Genomic DNA, 17,778 nt, shown 5'->3' with positions numbered 1-17,778 from the left:
TCTGCTCTCTGGAGTTGGCTTTGGCTTCTGGGGCACACTGAACTGTTGCCACCAAGGGTACACAACTCTGATTCCTCTCTCTGGGCTTCAGCAGAGGCTCAACGCCCTCATTTCATAAGTACCATTTTTCTAAATAACATGCTGTGCTGTAATGGAGGCCCCTCCAAGGCCACAGGCTCTTCCACATGATGAGGACATCACTCTAGAATGTTCCAATTTTTGGTGTGGGGGTGGCAGTGTTTGTTCATGGGCCGACCATATGCCACTTTGTCTTTAGTCACTTAACAATTAGCACTCTTCATTTGTGTTTCTAATTGAAGAACATATTCTGCCGTGATCTCTGCAGTAGTGGTCTGTGTTACAGAAGCTTTCCCTGTGAGAAATACAAACAGAAAGTTGCAAGAGGACGCCAAGAACCCACAGCTCATGTGTACCTTGGCAGCCCTCTGCCTCCCCACATGTTTATTTTGATGACCTGAGAATAGGCATCATGTTTCTGGTTTATTGGATTCTTTCTTCTTTGTGTATGTGGTTGGGGTGAGAGGATGGGAGACAAAGAGAAAGGAAAATAAATGAAAGCCATTTGTTGTTACAACCTGCTATTTTATAGAAAGGGTTTTGTTGGTTTCCGTTTCATGTGATCAATCCCTTAGTCTGCATGATAGCATGAAGATGCTTTGCGTGAACCTCTGTGTTCACACATGGGTCCACGTGCTTTCTCAGTGGGCCATGCAGAGTGATGTTGCTGAGGAAGTTCAAAGCCCACAGGATTCTCCCTGAGGTTTCCTCTGGGCAGACTCCCTCAGCAGACACATCTGACACGCTTCTTGATTGCATCTTCTCTGAGCTTTCTTGAGGTCCATTTACCAAATAATAGTGCTTCTCTTCAACAGGATTCCTCGGAGTGAGGTTGTTCAACACTCAGCCATCCACCTCAACTGTATCTTCTTGGTTACCAAGTCACAGTGTGCATTAGTTACTTTCTTGTCACTGAGACACTATACCGAACAGCTACAGGATAAAGGTGTAAAAGTTTAATTTGCTCAGGGTTTTTGTCCTTGATTGGCTGGCTTCAAGGCAGAGAGACCTCGTGGCGGAATAGCTGATGGAGCACAGTTGCTTGGTTCACAGTGACCAGGAAGCAAAGCAAGAGAACAGTGCCAGAGAGGAATGGGCCAGGGACCAGAGATAATACCCAAAGTTACTCCTCCATGACTCACCAAGACACACCTGTACTAACCTGCCAGGTGTTGATCTGGTGACGTTGACATATCAGGATTGACTGCCATAGTGTCAGCTGAGCTTTCCCTCTCAAGTCCGTTAACAGGAAATAGAAATGCAGGCCCAGGACAAAGGGAGTAAACAAAGAAGACAGGAAACTCTTGTGCATCTCAGATAACAAAAACAAAAGGAAGTTTGTCACAGTTTCTGGCCAACCTGACTCTTGCAGAGGTAATACAAGAGCTAGCATATGTTACCAAGGGTTAAGAGTGCTCCTAACAGCCAACTATGGTGGCATACCTGTAATCCCAGTACTTGGAAGGCTAAGGCAGGAGGATCACGAGTTTGAGGCCAGCTTGGACTTCATAGTAAGACAAGGCCAACCTGGACTACATAGTGAAATCTTGTCTCCAAAACAAAAAGCTCTTAAATGCTAATAAAATTGGATATTAGACATTTTTATGTAAGCTTCCAAATTTGGAGAGGTAGTAACATAAATGACTTGAACTACAAGTCTTAACAGTTCTCTGAAAAGGACATGACCTAACCCACCCATGGAAGGGTATTTATGCATTTATTCACTCTGCTCTTAACTTACAGTGCCCTCACGCAAAAGGGTCCGTGATGCTGTCCCTCCTGCCAACACCTTGTGATACCTTTCTCTTCTCCACCGAGGCTTCAGTTCCCGTTCGGCTGACTTGAGAAACATCGCCATATTCCAACCGTGTGCTCTGTTTCTAGACTTATCTTCATAAGATTGATACTTTACTCGAAATGTTCTGATCTCACTAGTTTATTTTGATCTTATTTACCTTAAAATAAGTTGTTCTCTTTTAAAGTTCCAAGGCTTAAAAATGTATGGCAGTAACAGGATGAAGCTGGGATCTGCCTGACACTGGACCTCTACTTCTGCACCTCTGTGATTCCATGCCATTTGTTCACCTTCTCCAGGTAACAGTGACCAATCTGGGTCCCAGGAGAAGCTGCTGGTGGACAGCCACGGCCTGAGCGGATGCTCCCCGCGAGACTCAGGATGCTACGAGAGCAGCGAGAACCTGGAAAATGGTAACGTCAGCACCGGCCATCAGAAGTGTAATTGTATCCAAAAGATTGATTGTTTTCCCGTGATGAACCCAGTAATCATCTTTTCATTTCCGACCTCTTCCCACACTGCTCTCCAGTTAGCCCCTGTGCTTATTCATCCTGGCTGCTGTGTAAAGTTAATAAATTCCTGAAATACCTGCAGCTATAAAACCTAAATTGTGTGTCTTCTGTGCCCTTTGCTTTATGCAATAACAACCACCATTTGAGTGTTGGGAACTGTTAGGTCCACAAGGAAAACAATTTACCAGGTAGACCATCCATCAGGACCACACCAGCAGCCATGTCTGCAACACCCCATGCAGGCTCAGGGCAGAAGCAATTACTCCGGGAGAGGAGAGCTGCAAGGCCACTTCTCTTATTTGTGGCTTTCCTGGCCTGACAGTGGGGAAGGTCCTCAATATGGAATTCAAAAAGCCCGATTGTCTCACATGGAAGCAAAGTCTTATGTAGAGTGGGTCAGGCAGGCTAAATGTAACAGGGCAGGGGGGCACTGTCGTTTGATGCTGTGACCTTAAAATTGCCATTATTGTGAGATTTAAAAATAGCAGCCAAGGGCTTACACTGTCATTGTGACCTAAATCTCTGTTGAACACTTGAAGACTGTTGTGAAAAAACGCTCAGGTCTCTGCCGCCCGCCTGGCAAGTGCAAGGTCCTGAGTTTGATCCCCAGTTTAAAAAAAAAAAATGCTCATGTCTGATAGTTTTTAGCTGTCATTGGGATCCCATCTATGAGTCCATGTGTTAGCATAATCATTAGCACCTACTAAGGCAACCTTTCTTAAACTGTAGATTCCAGTTCATAAGGAGGGTGGTAAATCAATTTAATGGCTCATAGGTGGCAGTTTTCTAAAAAAAACAGTGTAGGAAATATCAGTATGCATTCCATAAGGTAAGGTATTGCCAGTGTTGCTACTTATAATCTTTCAGTGATGTATGTGTTTGTGAATGTAAAATGTGTTTCTTAGTGTAAATCATGGTTTAAAAAATAGTGTGAAAAGAGGCCAGGATTTAGCTCAGGGGTGCCACTGCCTGCCTCGAAACACAAGGTCCTAAGTTCAATCCCAAACAGGTGAGTCCTCTGTTATTTAAAAAAAAGGGTGGGGGGACTATGGTCAGTGTGTTCAATAATAACACTAGGCTACTGACCTCTTCTGTTGTTTTATAACAACAAAATAATAACCTGTGAATAAATGCCTGGCATGTTGGTGTTATTAGTGTGGAATATACAAGTAGGCAGGGCTTAAGGTCTCAAGTTACTATTTGTAAGGGAGGACAAATGTCATTTGACCAAGTCTGTGCTCTGCTGAATGCACAATATTTCACGTGTTGATTTTTGATTTTATCAAAAAGGATGGAAGTGCTAACTTGAAGTCTGATTGAGATGCCACTGTTTTTATCCATCAGTCTTAGGGTCTGCAGTATGCTTGATGTGACACACACATGGCATTCCCCGCTGGTAATGGCCAAAGCACTTGTAATGTCACCATCTCAGGACTTTTCTCTCTGTTCCTTTTTCCTGGTGTATGCAGCATACACATAGAGATTTTATCAGAGAATGCCTTTCACTTCTCCCAAAATACCCATTTCCTCCCTTGGCTGGGCACCACTCACCCATTTCTCTCTCCACCCAGTCATATCTGCCCATTGCTTGATTTCTCCTGCTGCTTTATACACAGAAAGGGTAGGACTGCTTAATTGGGATATGTCAAAATTCTAAATTAAAACATGTAATTAAAAAATGTTTACTGAAGCAATAGATTAGGAAGACAATCTTACTTTTAACAACACAGTGGCTCTCCAGAGATTAGAGCCAGCCATTTCTTTGTACCTTCCCAACCTGATGTAGGTTTAGTATTACTCATCTTTTCATATCAGCCTAGAATAATGGGATCATTTCGTTCAAATACTCTGTCTTGCGGGGGCATTCTCTTCTGGCATTTGCCATTGTCAAAGCGCACAACAAACATGTTATTAACCAAAGATGAAACCAAGGACAGTTAATTAGTGTGTGTTCACGGAGTGTGGTGCCTGGTCGTCAGGTAGCATGTTCTCGGTAAAGCTTATCGAGCAGCAGGAGCAGTTAATACTAGTTAGCAGTCATCAAATAAATAAGTCGTTGAGCCTGGGTGGTGGCTCACTTATCAGGCCAACAGTTCATTTTAGCCAGGGCTTTGCTTTTCAGAGACCTAGGACGGTAGAAGCATTTTATAGGTGGTTTCTGATAAACTACACACTTCAGTTTGTTTACTGGTCTGTATCAAAGTTGGTTTGTTGGTTCCGGATAAATTTATTAGAAGGGAGCAGGTTCGAGGAAGGTGTGATTTTGAGTATTCATTAATCACCCCTTTGATACATCATTCATAGAAGTTGCTCAGAGGAATCCGTCTTCCTCTCCATTTCAGCCGTGACCTTGGGAAATTGTACTCACCACAGAAATTCCATCTGTGTGGTTTCCAAATAGGGTCTGGATGATTGACCCTCTTCTTCATTGCTTGTGGGTAGAAAAAGACATTAAGTTTAGCTTTCTGCTACTTCCTAATACAGCATAATTCAGTTGCTTTCAGTCTCCATAAGTCTTTTAATAAGACCAAGAATTCCTTCTAAAAATACAAATGGAACCATAGTGATCCTGCCTCACCCATTGTCACACTTGATGATTTTGTGTCCTTAGCACAGTTCAACACGGGCCTGTGGGAACTGCAGATGTCAGTTATGTTTGCACACTTTAATGCATCGATATGATTTGCTTTAAAATGTGATTGTAAAATATTCCCTTGTCTCACAGGCAAGACTCAGAAAACTGGCCTCTTACCTGCCAAGTCGTCAACTGAGTCCAGTTTGAAGCCTTTCCACAAGAGTCAGCTGGGCAAGTACCCGACCTTGCCTTTAACAAAGTCAGTGGATGCACGGAAGCAGGGGGAGGAGAGCAGGCTGGGCCTCGGTGGCACCCCAGTCGCCTCCGAGCACTGTGACCCACCTTGTGTGACTGGTTTGAGTAAAAACCGAAGAAGCCTCCCGGTTTCCATCTGTCGGAGCTGTGAGACCCTGGAGGGCCCCCAGACTGTGGAAATATGGCCCCGATCCCATTCCCTGGATGACCTCCAAGGACAGCCTGATGCTGGAAAAGATGTGCCTACTGAGGTGACAGAAACCTCTCCTCAGATTGTACCAGAAGTGCCCCAAAAGTCGTCTGCCTCTTCTGCAAAAGTCCAACCCCCAGGGCGAAATTCTGCTGCCAATAATGCCTCGCTACTGACCCAAAGCCAGAGATGTCCCGACTCTCAGAAGATGACGCCCAGGAAAGCTGAAGGCCCCCCAGCAGCCTCTTCCTGTGGTGCTTCACCTCCTCAGTGTTTGCCCAGAAAGTATGAGGCTCAGCCTTCTGGAGTTAGGCACAGTTTAACAAGGACGTCTCTTGAGGGTCACAGGAAAGGATATGACTTTGAGGGAACGCACCATCCCCCAGGCATAAAAGAAGGGGTAGATACAGAGCAGAGAGTCCCCGAGGCAAGGACACAGCCAAAACACCCTTCACAGCCTCCACCTGTTCCCGCCAAAAAGAGCAGAGAACGCCTTGCCAACGGGCTCCACCTTGTTCCCATGGTCCCTGGGGTGACCCTCCCCAGCCCAGATGCCCCATACTTGCCAGTGAAGAAGGCCAGCCCTGCTGATTGTCCCTCAGCACAGGTGTCCAGGTCTCCCTCGGGGCAGGAGCCTGGCAGCCCATCATGCAGCAGGCCTCCGCCATGGCTCTCGGAGCTGCCTGAGAGTGCCAGCCTGCAGGAGCATGGTGTGAAGTTGGGCCCAGCACTGAGCAGGAAGGTGTCCTGCAGCCGGGGAGTGGACCTGGAACAGCTTACCGAGAGCAAGCTACACGCTGAAGGCATTGACCTCACAGAAGAGCCGTACTCTGATAAGGTAGTGGAGCCTTGGGCCTCCCCAACCCCGTGGTCCTTTGCTTTTATCTGTCAGGCATCCAGATGAAGACACTGGAGCAGGCTGTTCTGAAAGTGTGGTGAGCCGTTGCCAGTGGCTTCTGCCTGTTGGACACTCAGCCCACTGATGATCAGGGACCATGGTCCCCAGGTTACATGCAAGTGCAGCCTCACAGTTTTCTTATGCTCCTGCTTTTTTTGTTGTTTTTAATTTTTGGTAGCTATGCCTTGCAGGGAGAGTGACCAGAACCAGGACTAGTTCCTGAAAGGGTTGGTTTAGTGGACAAAAGAAACCGAAATCTGAGTATCCAGGTCCTACTTGATGTGTGTGTTGAGTCACGACTGTCTCCCAACTGCATTTTCCCATAGATCAGTTGGGCTTAAGTATCACCTCCCTAAAGTACCTCATAGTTGGATTGCTGGGTGCAGATACATCTGAGTGGGGCCATTCTTTGAAATCGAGGACCTGTTCAGATGTAATACAGTGGTTATATTATGCAGTTATCTGTAGATAATAGGGAGGAAATGATAAAATAAACTCCCATTGTACCAGAAACTTTTAGATGTATAATGAAAAATCATTTCTTATTTGAAGAAAAAGATAAAAAAAGATCTACCAGTACCAAAGTGACTTTGAAGACAAATCAGCAATACAGAGCTGATTGGAACTGCATGTGTGGTTATACAGCATTCCTGGAAGTCCTTGTTATAAAATTTTTATGAGTGTGAATGCCCGTGGTAGCTTCCCTCTCTTCTTTTCCTCTATCTCCTGGACATTTCATGAGTGAAAGTAGGGAGAGTTCTAAGCTGTGGCCCACTGACGTGGTGGTACAAATCTTACGAATGAAGGGCACACAGTGGGATATCTGCAGAGTAGAAGTTTGTCCTGGAGTTGAGGAGTTTAGCATCAATAGCATCACAGGAATTGGATTTTGCAAAATGATCAGGTTGAGTAAGATGTAGGCATTGGCCTAAAAAATGCAGGATGATCATTTTCGTCCTTCAGTATATTTCAGAGGTTGCCCTAGTCTTCATCAGTGTTTGGAACTTAAAGACATAAATGTATTTCCTTGAAAGCATCCATCCCGATCAGAAAGAACATATATTCATCTCTAATTTAAAAAGTTGGTGTGATTTTACTGTAGCTAAATGTCTTGTCGTAGCTTATATGTAGTGTATCTTAGAAAAAGAAAAATAATCCATGCTGCCCTTTGTGTTCTGTTCCTCCCTGCAGCACGGCCGCTGTGGGATCCCTGAAGCCCTGGTGCAGAGATACGCGGAGGACCTAGATCAACCGGAGAAGGACGTTGCCACCAACATGGACCAGATCCGGGTGAAACTGCTGCGGAAGCAGCACCGGATGGCGGTGAGCAGCCTGTGCTTCGAAAACCCCCGCGGAGCTTTTTGGGGTGCATTTAGTGACAGTGCTGGTGGTGAGCAGCTGACGGCCAACGTGCTCCTTCCGCGAGGGCTGCTAATGGCCCTGGAGAGGAGGTGGCTGGAGAGGGAGCAGCACGTGGGTAGCCTGGAGTTGTTTAAATTTGTTTTGCTTTGTGGCACTGGGAATTGAGCCCCGGGCCTCCTGCATTCCCAGCTCTTCTGTAAGCCTCTAGGTGATTCTGTAAGACACAGTTTTAGAAGGAAGTTAAAATGATCACAGTCCTAGTGCCATGCAAACTTCTAAAAAGTTCTACCTAAGGGCCACAAGTTTTCAGACAGGCAGAATGAATTCAAGAGCTCTCTGCAGGATCACTACTGTTAATAACAGTATACTGAAAATTACTAAGGCAGTAGATTTTAACTTTTCTCCTCAAAAGAACATAATTGAGGTAATGGTGTATATTAAATAGCTTGATTTAGGTACTCTAATGTATACAGTTATGGAAACATTATATATCTTAAATATATACAATTTTTACTTTCCGTTATGTAAAATCCTAGCTATTTCTGTGCATGCATATAATAGTAAATGTACAGTTTGGAACTTGATTGTTTTCAGTTGTTAGATCAGGAATTCTTTTCTATTATCAATTTTCCAAGGTGTTCCAGTAGACAAATATTCCACATTGTTGAAGCATTTTGGTTTTTTATATTAAATAATGTTGTAAGGAATATCTTTGATAATAAAACATTGTAGACTTCCAAGGTCATTTCTTAGGATATATTCTCAGAAAAGGTTTCGCCTCAGTGTTGTGCAAAATCTCAAGGATTGTCACTCAGGTTACATAACCACCTTGTTGAAAGATGTAACCCAGTGGTCAAAAAATAATTTTTTTTCATGCACCCAGGACTTTCCCACTGAGCTACATTCCCAGCCTGTTTTAAATTTTTTAAATTTAGAGACAAGGTCTGGCTAAGTCTCTAAGTTTCCCAGGCTGGGCGTTTCCCTCCCTCCTCCTGTCGCAGCCTCTCAGAGTGCCAGACCGTGTGCCACTGTGCCTGGCTCCCAGTTGTCAAATCTAAATGTCTGCTTCCCTGTCTTAGTCAATACTTGATATTAATGTATTTCAGATTCTTTATAACTGTATCGGTTAAATACTGAATTTTCTGGTTGTTGCTGAAGATGAAAATACAGTAGAAAAATCTACTTCATAGAAACCCAGCCACTGAATAACCCTTTTCACACTCTCACACACACGTGTCTCTGCAAATCCTTAGGGATCTCTAAGTGACGTGCATAGCACAGTGAGACAAAATAGCAGGATATAGAAATGCTTACAGTTTGGGGACTGGCCCGTGGGATGGGAATTGCTCTAATTCCAGGTGTCTGCTAGAGCACTTTTAGAACGCTTTATTCTAGTCTTGATTTTTGACCTGTCGTAGCATTATCACTTTCTGATCATACCCTAGCAGTGCTGTGTCTCAGTGCTTTTCCTTGCAGGCACACACTCATTCATAGCCCTCCACTAGCATAGGTAGTCTTTAGATCCTGCTTTCTGTGTTTCTCCAGATCCCAAGCGGTGGGCTCACCGAAATCTGTAGGAAGCCCCTCTCTCCCGGATGCATCGCGTCTGTGTCGGATTGGCTTATCTCCATTGGCCTGCCCATGTACACCAGCACCCTCTCTGATGCGGGGTTCAGCACACTGAGCCAAGTGCCTTCTCTGTCCCACACTTGCCTTCAAGAGGCCGGCATCACAGAGGAGCGACACATCAGGAAGCTCGTGTCCGCAGCCAGACTCTTCAAACTGCCGCCCAGCCCCGAGGCCATGTAGCCAGGCACACCAGGACCTCCCTGGAACTGAGCCAGCCTTTCCCCATGCTCATGAAGCCGATGCAATTCTTCCGTCATGGGCAGGCTGGTGGGATCCAGAAGAAAGGCCTCCATGTGGCCCCAGAGTATGACACCAGGCACAGGACTGGACCCTCTCCTCCAGAAAAGCCCCTTGAGGAAATTGGTGTTGTTCTCTTTGACTTCCCCATCCCCCAAAGGCAGGAGAAGTACTTATTTTTATTTTTAGAAAGCAGAAGATACAAGATGCCAATTAGGCACAGCAGACCCTGTGCCTCTGTCTGTCTCTAGCCTGGCAGATGGCAGGGAGCCGGGGAGGAGAGGGCAAGAAGAGAGGAGAGAGCAGAGTACCTCGTTGTTTCTGGTTGTTCCCTGCCTGTGTTGGTCACTTTGCAGGATGCCTGAGCCTGGGTTTAGCTAGGCCAGAGTAACAGACCTGGGAGTTATGCTGTACTATTGACTGTGCTCACTTGTTCAAAAGTTAGGACATCTGACTGCAGCAGGAAAAACAAAGTCCTGTTCTCCTTTAGATAAACAAAAGACTTTTAAATAATGGCTTTCTAGCAATCAGCTTTTATTTGCCTTAATATCAGCTTTCAAGCAGTTATCTGTAACTAGTGTCCACAACCCCATAACCCTAGTTCCATATCTTCTGCCTAAGACTGCCATGTGATGTGACTGGGATGATTTCAGCAAAAATGGGCTTTTCTAATTGTCTTATTCTAACATGGTTTTTTTTGTAGGGGTGATTATCAGGCACGCATTTCATCCTGGCTTTTGGTGTTTAAACTAACTACAGCCTAGTAAAAAGCTGTCTGAAACTGACAAAAGGTATCTGTGTGGGTGTGGGTGTGGGAGTGTAGTAACTGCCTTTCATTTTAATCAGTTTAGTGTTGTACCACACTGGTCACTGTTGCAGTATTGCCTTGGAACCCTGACCACGTCCATTCCCAAACTGAGTCATCAGCTAAGAGATCGCGCTCGCAGAAAGTCATTAAATATTTCAGAAACCTGTATCTAAAAAGGGAGGCAGTGTATAAGATATTCTCAATTTTTTTAGTTTTATAATTAAGATATTGTTATCCTTCTTTTCTTATTTAGATATTTCTTTTTGTTCAAGCAGAGGTTCATTAGGGAGCCAAACCACATTAGCCGTGTGTTGAATATTGCATATTTTTAATTGTTTTCCAACTGATTACAGCATATTACATCCTCTTTTAGTATTGTATCTCATTTTCTAGCAAACAGCAAATTTAGATAATATTAAGGTTTCCATTGCTTACAAAATGATTTTCCCTTCACATTCTTAATCATGAGCACTATTGGAAACATCAAATACGATCATTTACAATAGAAACACTTTGAACGTAAGACCTTGATCAAAAGTTCTCTCATGTTTCACTAGTATTAAATGATTTCCCTCAGGGAAGTGGAAGAAGTGATTTCATTAATTACAAAGCCATCTTTACATGCTTTATATGTCTCTGAGGAAAAGGACATTCTCAGGTGATGTATTTTTTTCTCATGCATTGGTATGCATTTTTAAAAGAAATGCATGTTTCTTCCATAATTTGTATGTTCTATAAGATGCCATGTGAATAAATTGTGGCAATGCTGAATAAAAAGGCAACGCTGTCAAATTTCTGTGGAATTCTTAAAAGTTACAGCAATATTTGTCCTCTTGGGTTGTGGCATAGCCCATCTGGAAGGTGGAGGGCTGCAGGGTCTTCGGAGAGCTACAGTATTCACTGAATGTCATTGGTGGTGGAGGTGGGGGCCATAAAACAGGCTTCTCTTCTTGTTTTTGAAGTACCTTGGCTTGGCAGTCGGACAGAGACTGCTCCTCATTTCAGCTGAGCCAAAAGACCACATGAAGGTCATGTTAGAGGCAACAAAGGAAGAGGAGAAATCATGTGGGAATTTCCCAGTTTTAATTTATTCTCAGCCCAGAGCTTTCATTTCACTAAAACTAGCATCAGAGATTTCGAGAATGTCAAACCATATTTTTATCACCCTTTGGAAATCATTGCCTTTGCATGGAAAATTAAATTCAGGGACCACAATTTTTAGGATGAACGTCTGATTTGAGGGGGCTAGGTTGTTTTTACCGTTTAAAAAAAATTTTTTTTTAACTATCTTTAGTGTTTGTTTGGTCTTCTTTTGCTTTATACTTTTGATTTGATCTGAGAAAAGCCTGAATGTTTGTGTGACTGTTGACAGAGGTGGCTTGGGGCTGCCTGTGGACGCTGGAGGTGGTAGGTTTTAGCAATATCCAGTTTTTATCAGTTGCATTTGGTACAGAATTTGAGTAATGGTGAAAATGACTGTCTTTGGAAAGCACAAAAGGAACCTGGAAAGGCAGTTTGGCTCAGGTAGGTACATGTGGCATTGTGTGTCATTTGTAATCTCACAGCTGTCTGGAAGGAAATGCAGCCAGTACCAACTACTACTTACATTCCCAAATAACTGAAAGCAAATAGCTTTTCACGGCCTTGCCTCTTTCAGAGGCGCTTTTCTCTGTCCTGATCCCAGGTATAGATAAAATAAGAAATGACTTGTCTAGTAGAAGTTAGTCCTTGACATAGCAACGTCTGCATTCATAACTGCAGCGAGAGGTCTGTTTCACCAATTCACTCTTGCATGTGCATACAATATTATGTTCAGAAAAAAATATAATCGTCTGAGTCCAAGGTATCTTGATTTTAAATTGAGAAAACAAACTGTCAAGCAAGTTATATAACAACTAACAACATTGCACTTTCTGTATATGAAATCAATATTTAAATAACTTATTTTTCTCCATTGCTGTTCTTAAACATTGTAAGTAGCTGTAATATACCAGTACCAATATGTTCTTGCAATTGCTTCAGCCCAAGAAAGCTGTGTATTGCTTTAAGAACTGTAAAAATTATTGTGATGATTCATTTAGCAGAAGGAAAGGTGGACAGAAGGGTTTTCCTATGTATCAAAACTTGTCTATAATTATGTCATCTATGTACCTAGAATAAAAAGTAAATAAATTTCTTCAGTTGAATCTGCTTTTTTTGTGGTTCCTCGGGTATTTCAAAGATGGGGGAGTAGAAGGGAAGGGAAGTTAAGAAGTGTTGTTAACAAACGAACTACACTGAAATGATAGCTGTTTATAGTAAACTTTAGCCACATCAATACAACACACCATCTGACAAACACCCACATTCTCCTTGCCAATTTGTTACATTTTTTTCCCCAGCTATGTATCACTGAGTCATATAATCACATCATCTCAGACCAGAAAGATTCTTGGAAGTCATCTCTTTTCTGAGCTCTCATTTTCAAATAAAGAATCTGAGACCACCTAAGTGGTTGACTTGCCCAACCCAAGTAAGAGAGAGACAAAAAAAAAAATGAAGGTTAGGAAGTTAGCTTGACAGAAATGTATTTTCATTGTTGATGGACCAAAAGTGACACAAAGACTTTTTATTTTTGGTTGCTCTAGGGATCAAATTCAGGGCCTGGTGCTTGCTAGGCAAGTACTTTATCACTGAGCTACATCCCCAACCCCCAAAGATGCATTTTTATCGAGGGGGAGGGTTATTATAAAAATATTAATAGATAATATGTTCCCTTGGGACAAAACAGAACAACCTTCCCCTTGTGAGCTGCCTTGTTCCTTTCTCCATAGGTAGCTATCATAATGGCAATTACCTAGATTTTTAGAAATGCTTGTGGGGCTGTGGATTTAGCTCAGCAGTTCGGTGGCCTGCCTTAGAAGTGCAAGGACCCAAGTTCAATTCCCCAGTACCCCCCCAAAAGAAAGAAAGAAAGAAAGAAAGAAAGAAAGAAATGCTTGTATGTATTTACAAGTTAATTCATACATATTTCTTTCATACAGAAATGATAGCATGTTCTTAACATTTCCTCACCTGATTATTTACAAATTAAAATATTTTGGAAATCCTTCCATGTAATGCCTCCATTCTCTTAATGGCTGGGTAGTATTTGATTAGGCAAGTAATTTGTCTAACTTAATGAACACATAACTTTTTGCTGTTGTAAAAAATGCTGTTCTGAATATCCTTACATATATGTCATGTGAAATAGCTGCGTTGTGTTCTAAATTTCCACAGAATATTTAAACTTGTGGTGGATTTCGTAAAAGGAAACTACTCTGGTAGGTTTCATCATTATCTACTTCCCCACATCCCCAACTCACTTGCAAATGGGAATATTTTATATCCTAGAGTGAAAGTTCATCTCAACTGTGAAGGGCCTACCATAAACCTCAATTAAGTTTATCTTACGCCGACTCTTAACATTTAATAGTTCATTTTAAAGAAGAGACATTTTTCTTAGGATTCCTGAGAAATCTTGACCACATGCCTGGTGTTCCTATCTCCCTTCATTGATGAAGACCTGCATTTCATTCACTAGGATGTTCTGTAAAATAAAGAGGAAGGTATAGAAGAGGAGGTAATCATTTGATAATTATGTTTTAACTGCACAACTCATTGTACAGCCCTTAGAATTGTGCCTTTCTTTACCCTTGATTATGGGGAGCTTCTCCTGGCAAACTACACAGTAGTTAACAGTCCAAGTTGTGTGTGTGTGTGTGCATGTGTGTGTGTGCGTGTGTGTTCATTTGGGTATTTAGGTCTGGATCAAGGAGACCATAGGTGACATTACCTGGAAGCCTTCCAGTTCCCATAACAGAGCTGCTCCAACAGCACCATGCTGGAAAGGGAATTTAATTTCTACTTACTGCTATGGCTCATGTGTTGGGGAACTTAACCTTCAAACTGATGTATTAATGATATATGGAGATACAGTTTTGGGGGGGTGGTTAAGATTAAATGAAATTGTGGGGGTGGGGACACAGGGAATAGTGGCTTTACAAGGACAAAGGGAGCTGACACACTTGCTCTTTCTGGCAATTTGATGCCTTCCTCTATGTTGCGAAGTGTCAGAAAGATTCTCTTCTGATGCATCTGCTCCATGTTGGACTCGCCAGCCTTCAGAATTAAAAGGAATACATTTCTTCTTTATAAATTACCCTGCCTGTAGTGTTACGTTAGAGCAACGCAAAATGGACTAAGATGCCTCCTGTATACCTTAAACACACTTGAAGGTCCTGATCCAAGAGTCTACTTGAGAAGGACTCCAGGGTACTGGTGTGGGAGACTAAGTCATTAGGAATATGTAATCTGAGTAGGACTTACCATCCCCATTAATCTTCAATGCACTCTTCCCAAAATTTGGATCATTATTGCAGTTAGAACCATAGAAGCGGTAATTGACAATGTGAAATAGGAAGAAAAGGGCTAAAGGTGTAGGGAAAGTGGGAAGGGTAGGGGAAAGGTAATAGAAAAAATATGAGAAAATGAAAAAATGGAAAAAAGTCTTTAAATGGGGAGGGGAGGAGGGGGTGAAGGGAGGGCAGGGACAAGGGGGAAAATATGAGAACCAAGACCTGTCATGTAAAGGTACAAGATCCCAATAATGAATGTAACTGTACTGTCTACCTAGAATGTACCAACAAAAATGAAAAAAATTTAAAAAAATAGAACAATAGAAGAGGGCCAGGGATCTAGCTCAGTGGTTCTGACACCTACCTCGCAAGCACAAGGTCCTAAGTTCGATCCCCAGTACCCCCCAAAAAACAAACAAAACCAAAACATAGAAGAGAGGTTTACAAAAGGCTATGCAAACCAGAGTAAACTGAGTGGGGAGAGAAAAAGCTAGAAGAGATAGTTATACGGATTATAAGCATGTATCATGTGCTGAGAGTATTAGGCCATTAACACAAGTCCTGAAAAACAATAAATGAGAAAAACAACCCATGAGCCCAAAGTCCTGATGTCCCTGCCCCTCACCCTGAGAGAATGGCCCATGCATTTGACTTCCTTTTTGGATCTTTCAGCCCACTTGTAAACTCTGCAGCATCTTCATCTAGTTTTCCCTACCACAGAAAAGGTCACTCTTCTACTTGACTTAGAAAAGGTCTAATTCTTCTACTTGAACTCAGCATCCTGTCTTGGGACACCTAAGCCATCATTTATTCCCTAACTTCTCAGTAGCTTCCCCTGGCAGGTCACTGCTATTGCATTCCTTTGGGGGAAGTGTTCCCTCTATCTTTGCAGTGTTCCTGGCATAACTTTCAGATGTAGTGCCCCTCAACCACCTCCAGATAGTGAGCACAACCCAATCCGGGCCTCCCGGGCTCCTTCCCTTGGAATGAAGCTCTTGAGCCGAAAGGCAAACGTATCAGAGGGCTGGAGCCAAGTGGTGCCGGTGGAGATGCCCCTGGTGATGCCTGAAGAAACCATGAAGCCCCGCAAACAAGGGGCCTTCTGCCTTCCTGTACTCTCATCTGATACGTCATGCCAATGGCACCAGACATTTTGGCTCATATACCCCTTAAAGTAATATTCAACCATAAAGAACTCTCTAGCACATGTAAAAGCTGCCCTCTAAAAGTTCTTAACCATAAGTTTAATTGTAAGATTGTACATTTCCATATAACGATATTGCATTTTAAAATAAAACTGCAACATTATGTTTTTCTTCATTGAGTTTATTGGTACATTTTAGGGATACAGTACAGTTACATTCATCATTGGGATCTTGTACCTTCACACGACAGGTCTTGGTTCTCATTTTTTCCCCTTGTCCCTGCCCTCCCTTCACCCCCTCCTTCCCTCCCCATTTACAAACATTTTATTTCCATTTTTTTCATTTTCTCCTATTTTTTTCTTTCCCTTAGTACCTTTCCACTACCCCTCCCACTTTCCCTGCACCTTTAGCCCTTTTCTTCCCATTTCACAATGTCAGTTGCAACATTATTTTAAAATCTATATTAGATTTAAAATCTATTAGAAAAATGCTGTAGCTACCTGCTACCTACCAGTTGCCCAAGGAAAGCACACAAAAGCAAGCAATTTAAAAATTTTACTATGCTCCCTTTTCTCCTTGAGATTTTTATATTCATTTTATTCCACTACAGATTTTTATCCTGATGTAATAATTTAATGTGGATCTTTTTCATCACCCTATATTTTCCTATAATAAAGATGCCTGTGAACTGAAACTACATTTGCTATAGTTAAACTGTGCAAAAAATCTTCATTTTGTTACCCTTACCATCACCAACATAGCAATGTAGAGCTATGCTGTCATTTTTAATAAACAATCATCAATTTAAATTGGAAATGTCCTCAATAAGGTGGATGGCAGGCAGGCGGTTGTTTATGGGACCTTGATTCTAGAAGATCAACACCAATTTTGTCTGCCTGCTTGTCCAGAGCTACAGGAATTTTCATAACCTGCTGAGTTTATAAACTGCAGAGAGAGAGATGCTTTTTTTTTTTTTCTTTAGAAATGACAGGAAAGGGGCATTTATGAAAAAAGAGATGGAAAGGAACACTGGCCGGACAAGCAGGCAGATCCGGTTTAGGACAACCCTGATCTAGAAACATTCCCTGTACAAGCTGCCCGAGGTTCTGTGCTGTGGAAAGTATTCCAGCTTGAAGACCTTCGCGGTAAGCCCCACAGGTTCTTCCAGAACCTTCCTTTCCCTGCTCGTGAGCCAAAGTTGTTTGGTGGTTTTACCTGCGGAGAAAATCCTGTCAACTAGGCCAGTGGAGGCCATTGTTGCTTTTAAATTTTCTCTTTCAACCCATTTCCTTCATTCAGCCATCCTCACTTTCTCTCCTGCTTTTCCCAGCCAAATACTTTATCAGGAAAGATTTCCTAGCTCCTATCTCTGCATTTATGCCCTGTAGAGCCCCTTGTTCCTGTTCGCAGCCACAGGTAGGGGAGCCACCTTCTGATTGCCAAATCCAAAGCAGGCCTCCCTGCACCAGACCTCGTAACAGCTACTGCCTCCCGGTATTCTCGGCTGCCTCTTCGTCCTCTAGCCAACCTTTGAAGGTTCCGGAGCCTCATACTTCCATGCCAGGCCGCTTTGGATCTTAGTGTTAAAATTAGAACCTATTTTAACCCTCAGAGCTGTTGTCAGCACCAGATCCTGCCCCGGGAGCAGTTACTGCAGCGTGCGACCACCAGAGGGCAGTGGTCTGCTGGCTTGAAGCGGGAAGGCGGAATGTGCGTACTGCACAGCCGCGGCAGAGTAGGCGCTAGGGTAGTTTAGTCCACAAAAAGGGCTCCGCTGGTGGAAGGTGTAGGGTTTGCACGCGCTTGCAGTGTCCTGTAACCAAAACGCCTACAAAAACGCCGAAGGCCTAGGAGAATGAGAATGGGTGATTACCAGACCTCGCAGGCGGCTTTAAGCACGAACTCCGCTGCCCCGCTT

At 43.0% G+C, this 17,778-nt stretch overlaps 1 protein-coding gene across 6 annotated transcripts in view; it reads left to right on the top strand.

Moving 5' to 3' along the window:
* The window catches only part of Sash1 (SAM and SH3 domain containing 1), a 933,133-nt gene extending 920,632 nt beyond the window's left edge, over positions 1-12,501 (top strand). For all 6 annotated transcript variants that reach the window (XM_019209951.2, XM_033763318.1, XM_033763317.1 and 3 more), the window contains 4 exons: positions 2,173-2,286; positions 5,111-6,243; positions 7,495-7,626; positions 9,211-12,501. In XM_019209951.2, the coding sequence (XP_019065496.1) occupies positions 2,173-2,286; positions 5,111-6,243; positions 7,495-7,626; positions 9,211-9,474 (1,643 nt within the window). In that variant the 3' untranslated portion in view covers positions 9,475-12,501. The remainder of the gene's footprint in view (positions 1-2,172; positions 2,287-5,110; positions 6,244-7,494; positions 7,627-9,210) is intronic.
* The last annotated feature ends 5,277 nt before the right edge of the window (positions 12,502-17,778 follow it).

The sequence above is a fragment of the Fukomys damarensis genome, unplaced genomic scaffold (genome assembly GCF_012274545.1).
Source record: "Fukomys damarensis isolate Sample0158 unplaced genomic scaffold, DMR_v1.0_HiC HiC_scaffold_14, whole genome shotgun sequence".
In the NCBI taxonomy this organism is placed as follows: Eukaryota; Metazoa; Chordata; class Mammalia; order Rodentia; family Bathyergidae; genus Fukomys; species Fukomys damarensis.
This window is presented reverse-complemented; position numbering and strand designations above follow the sequence as displayed.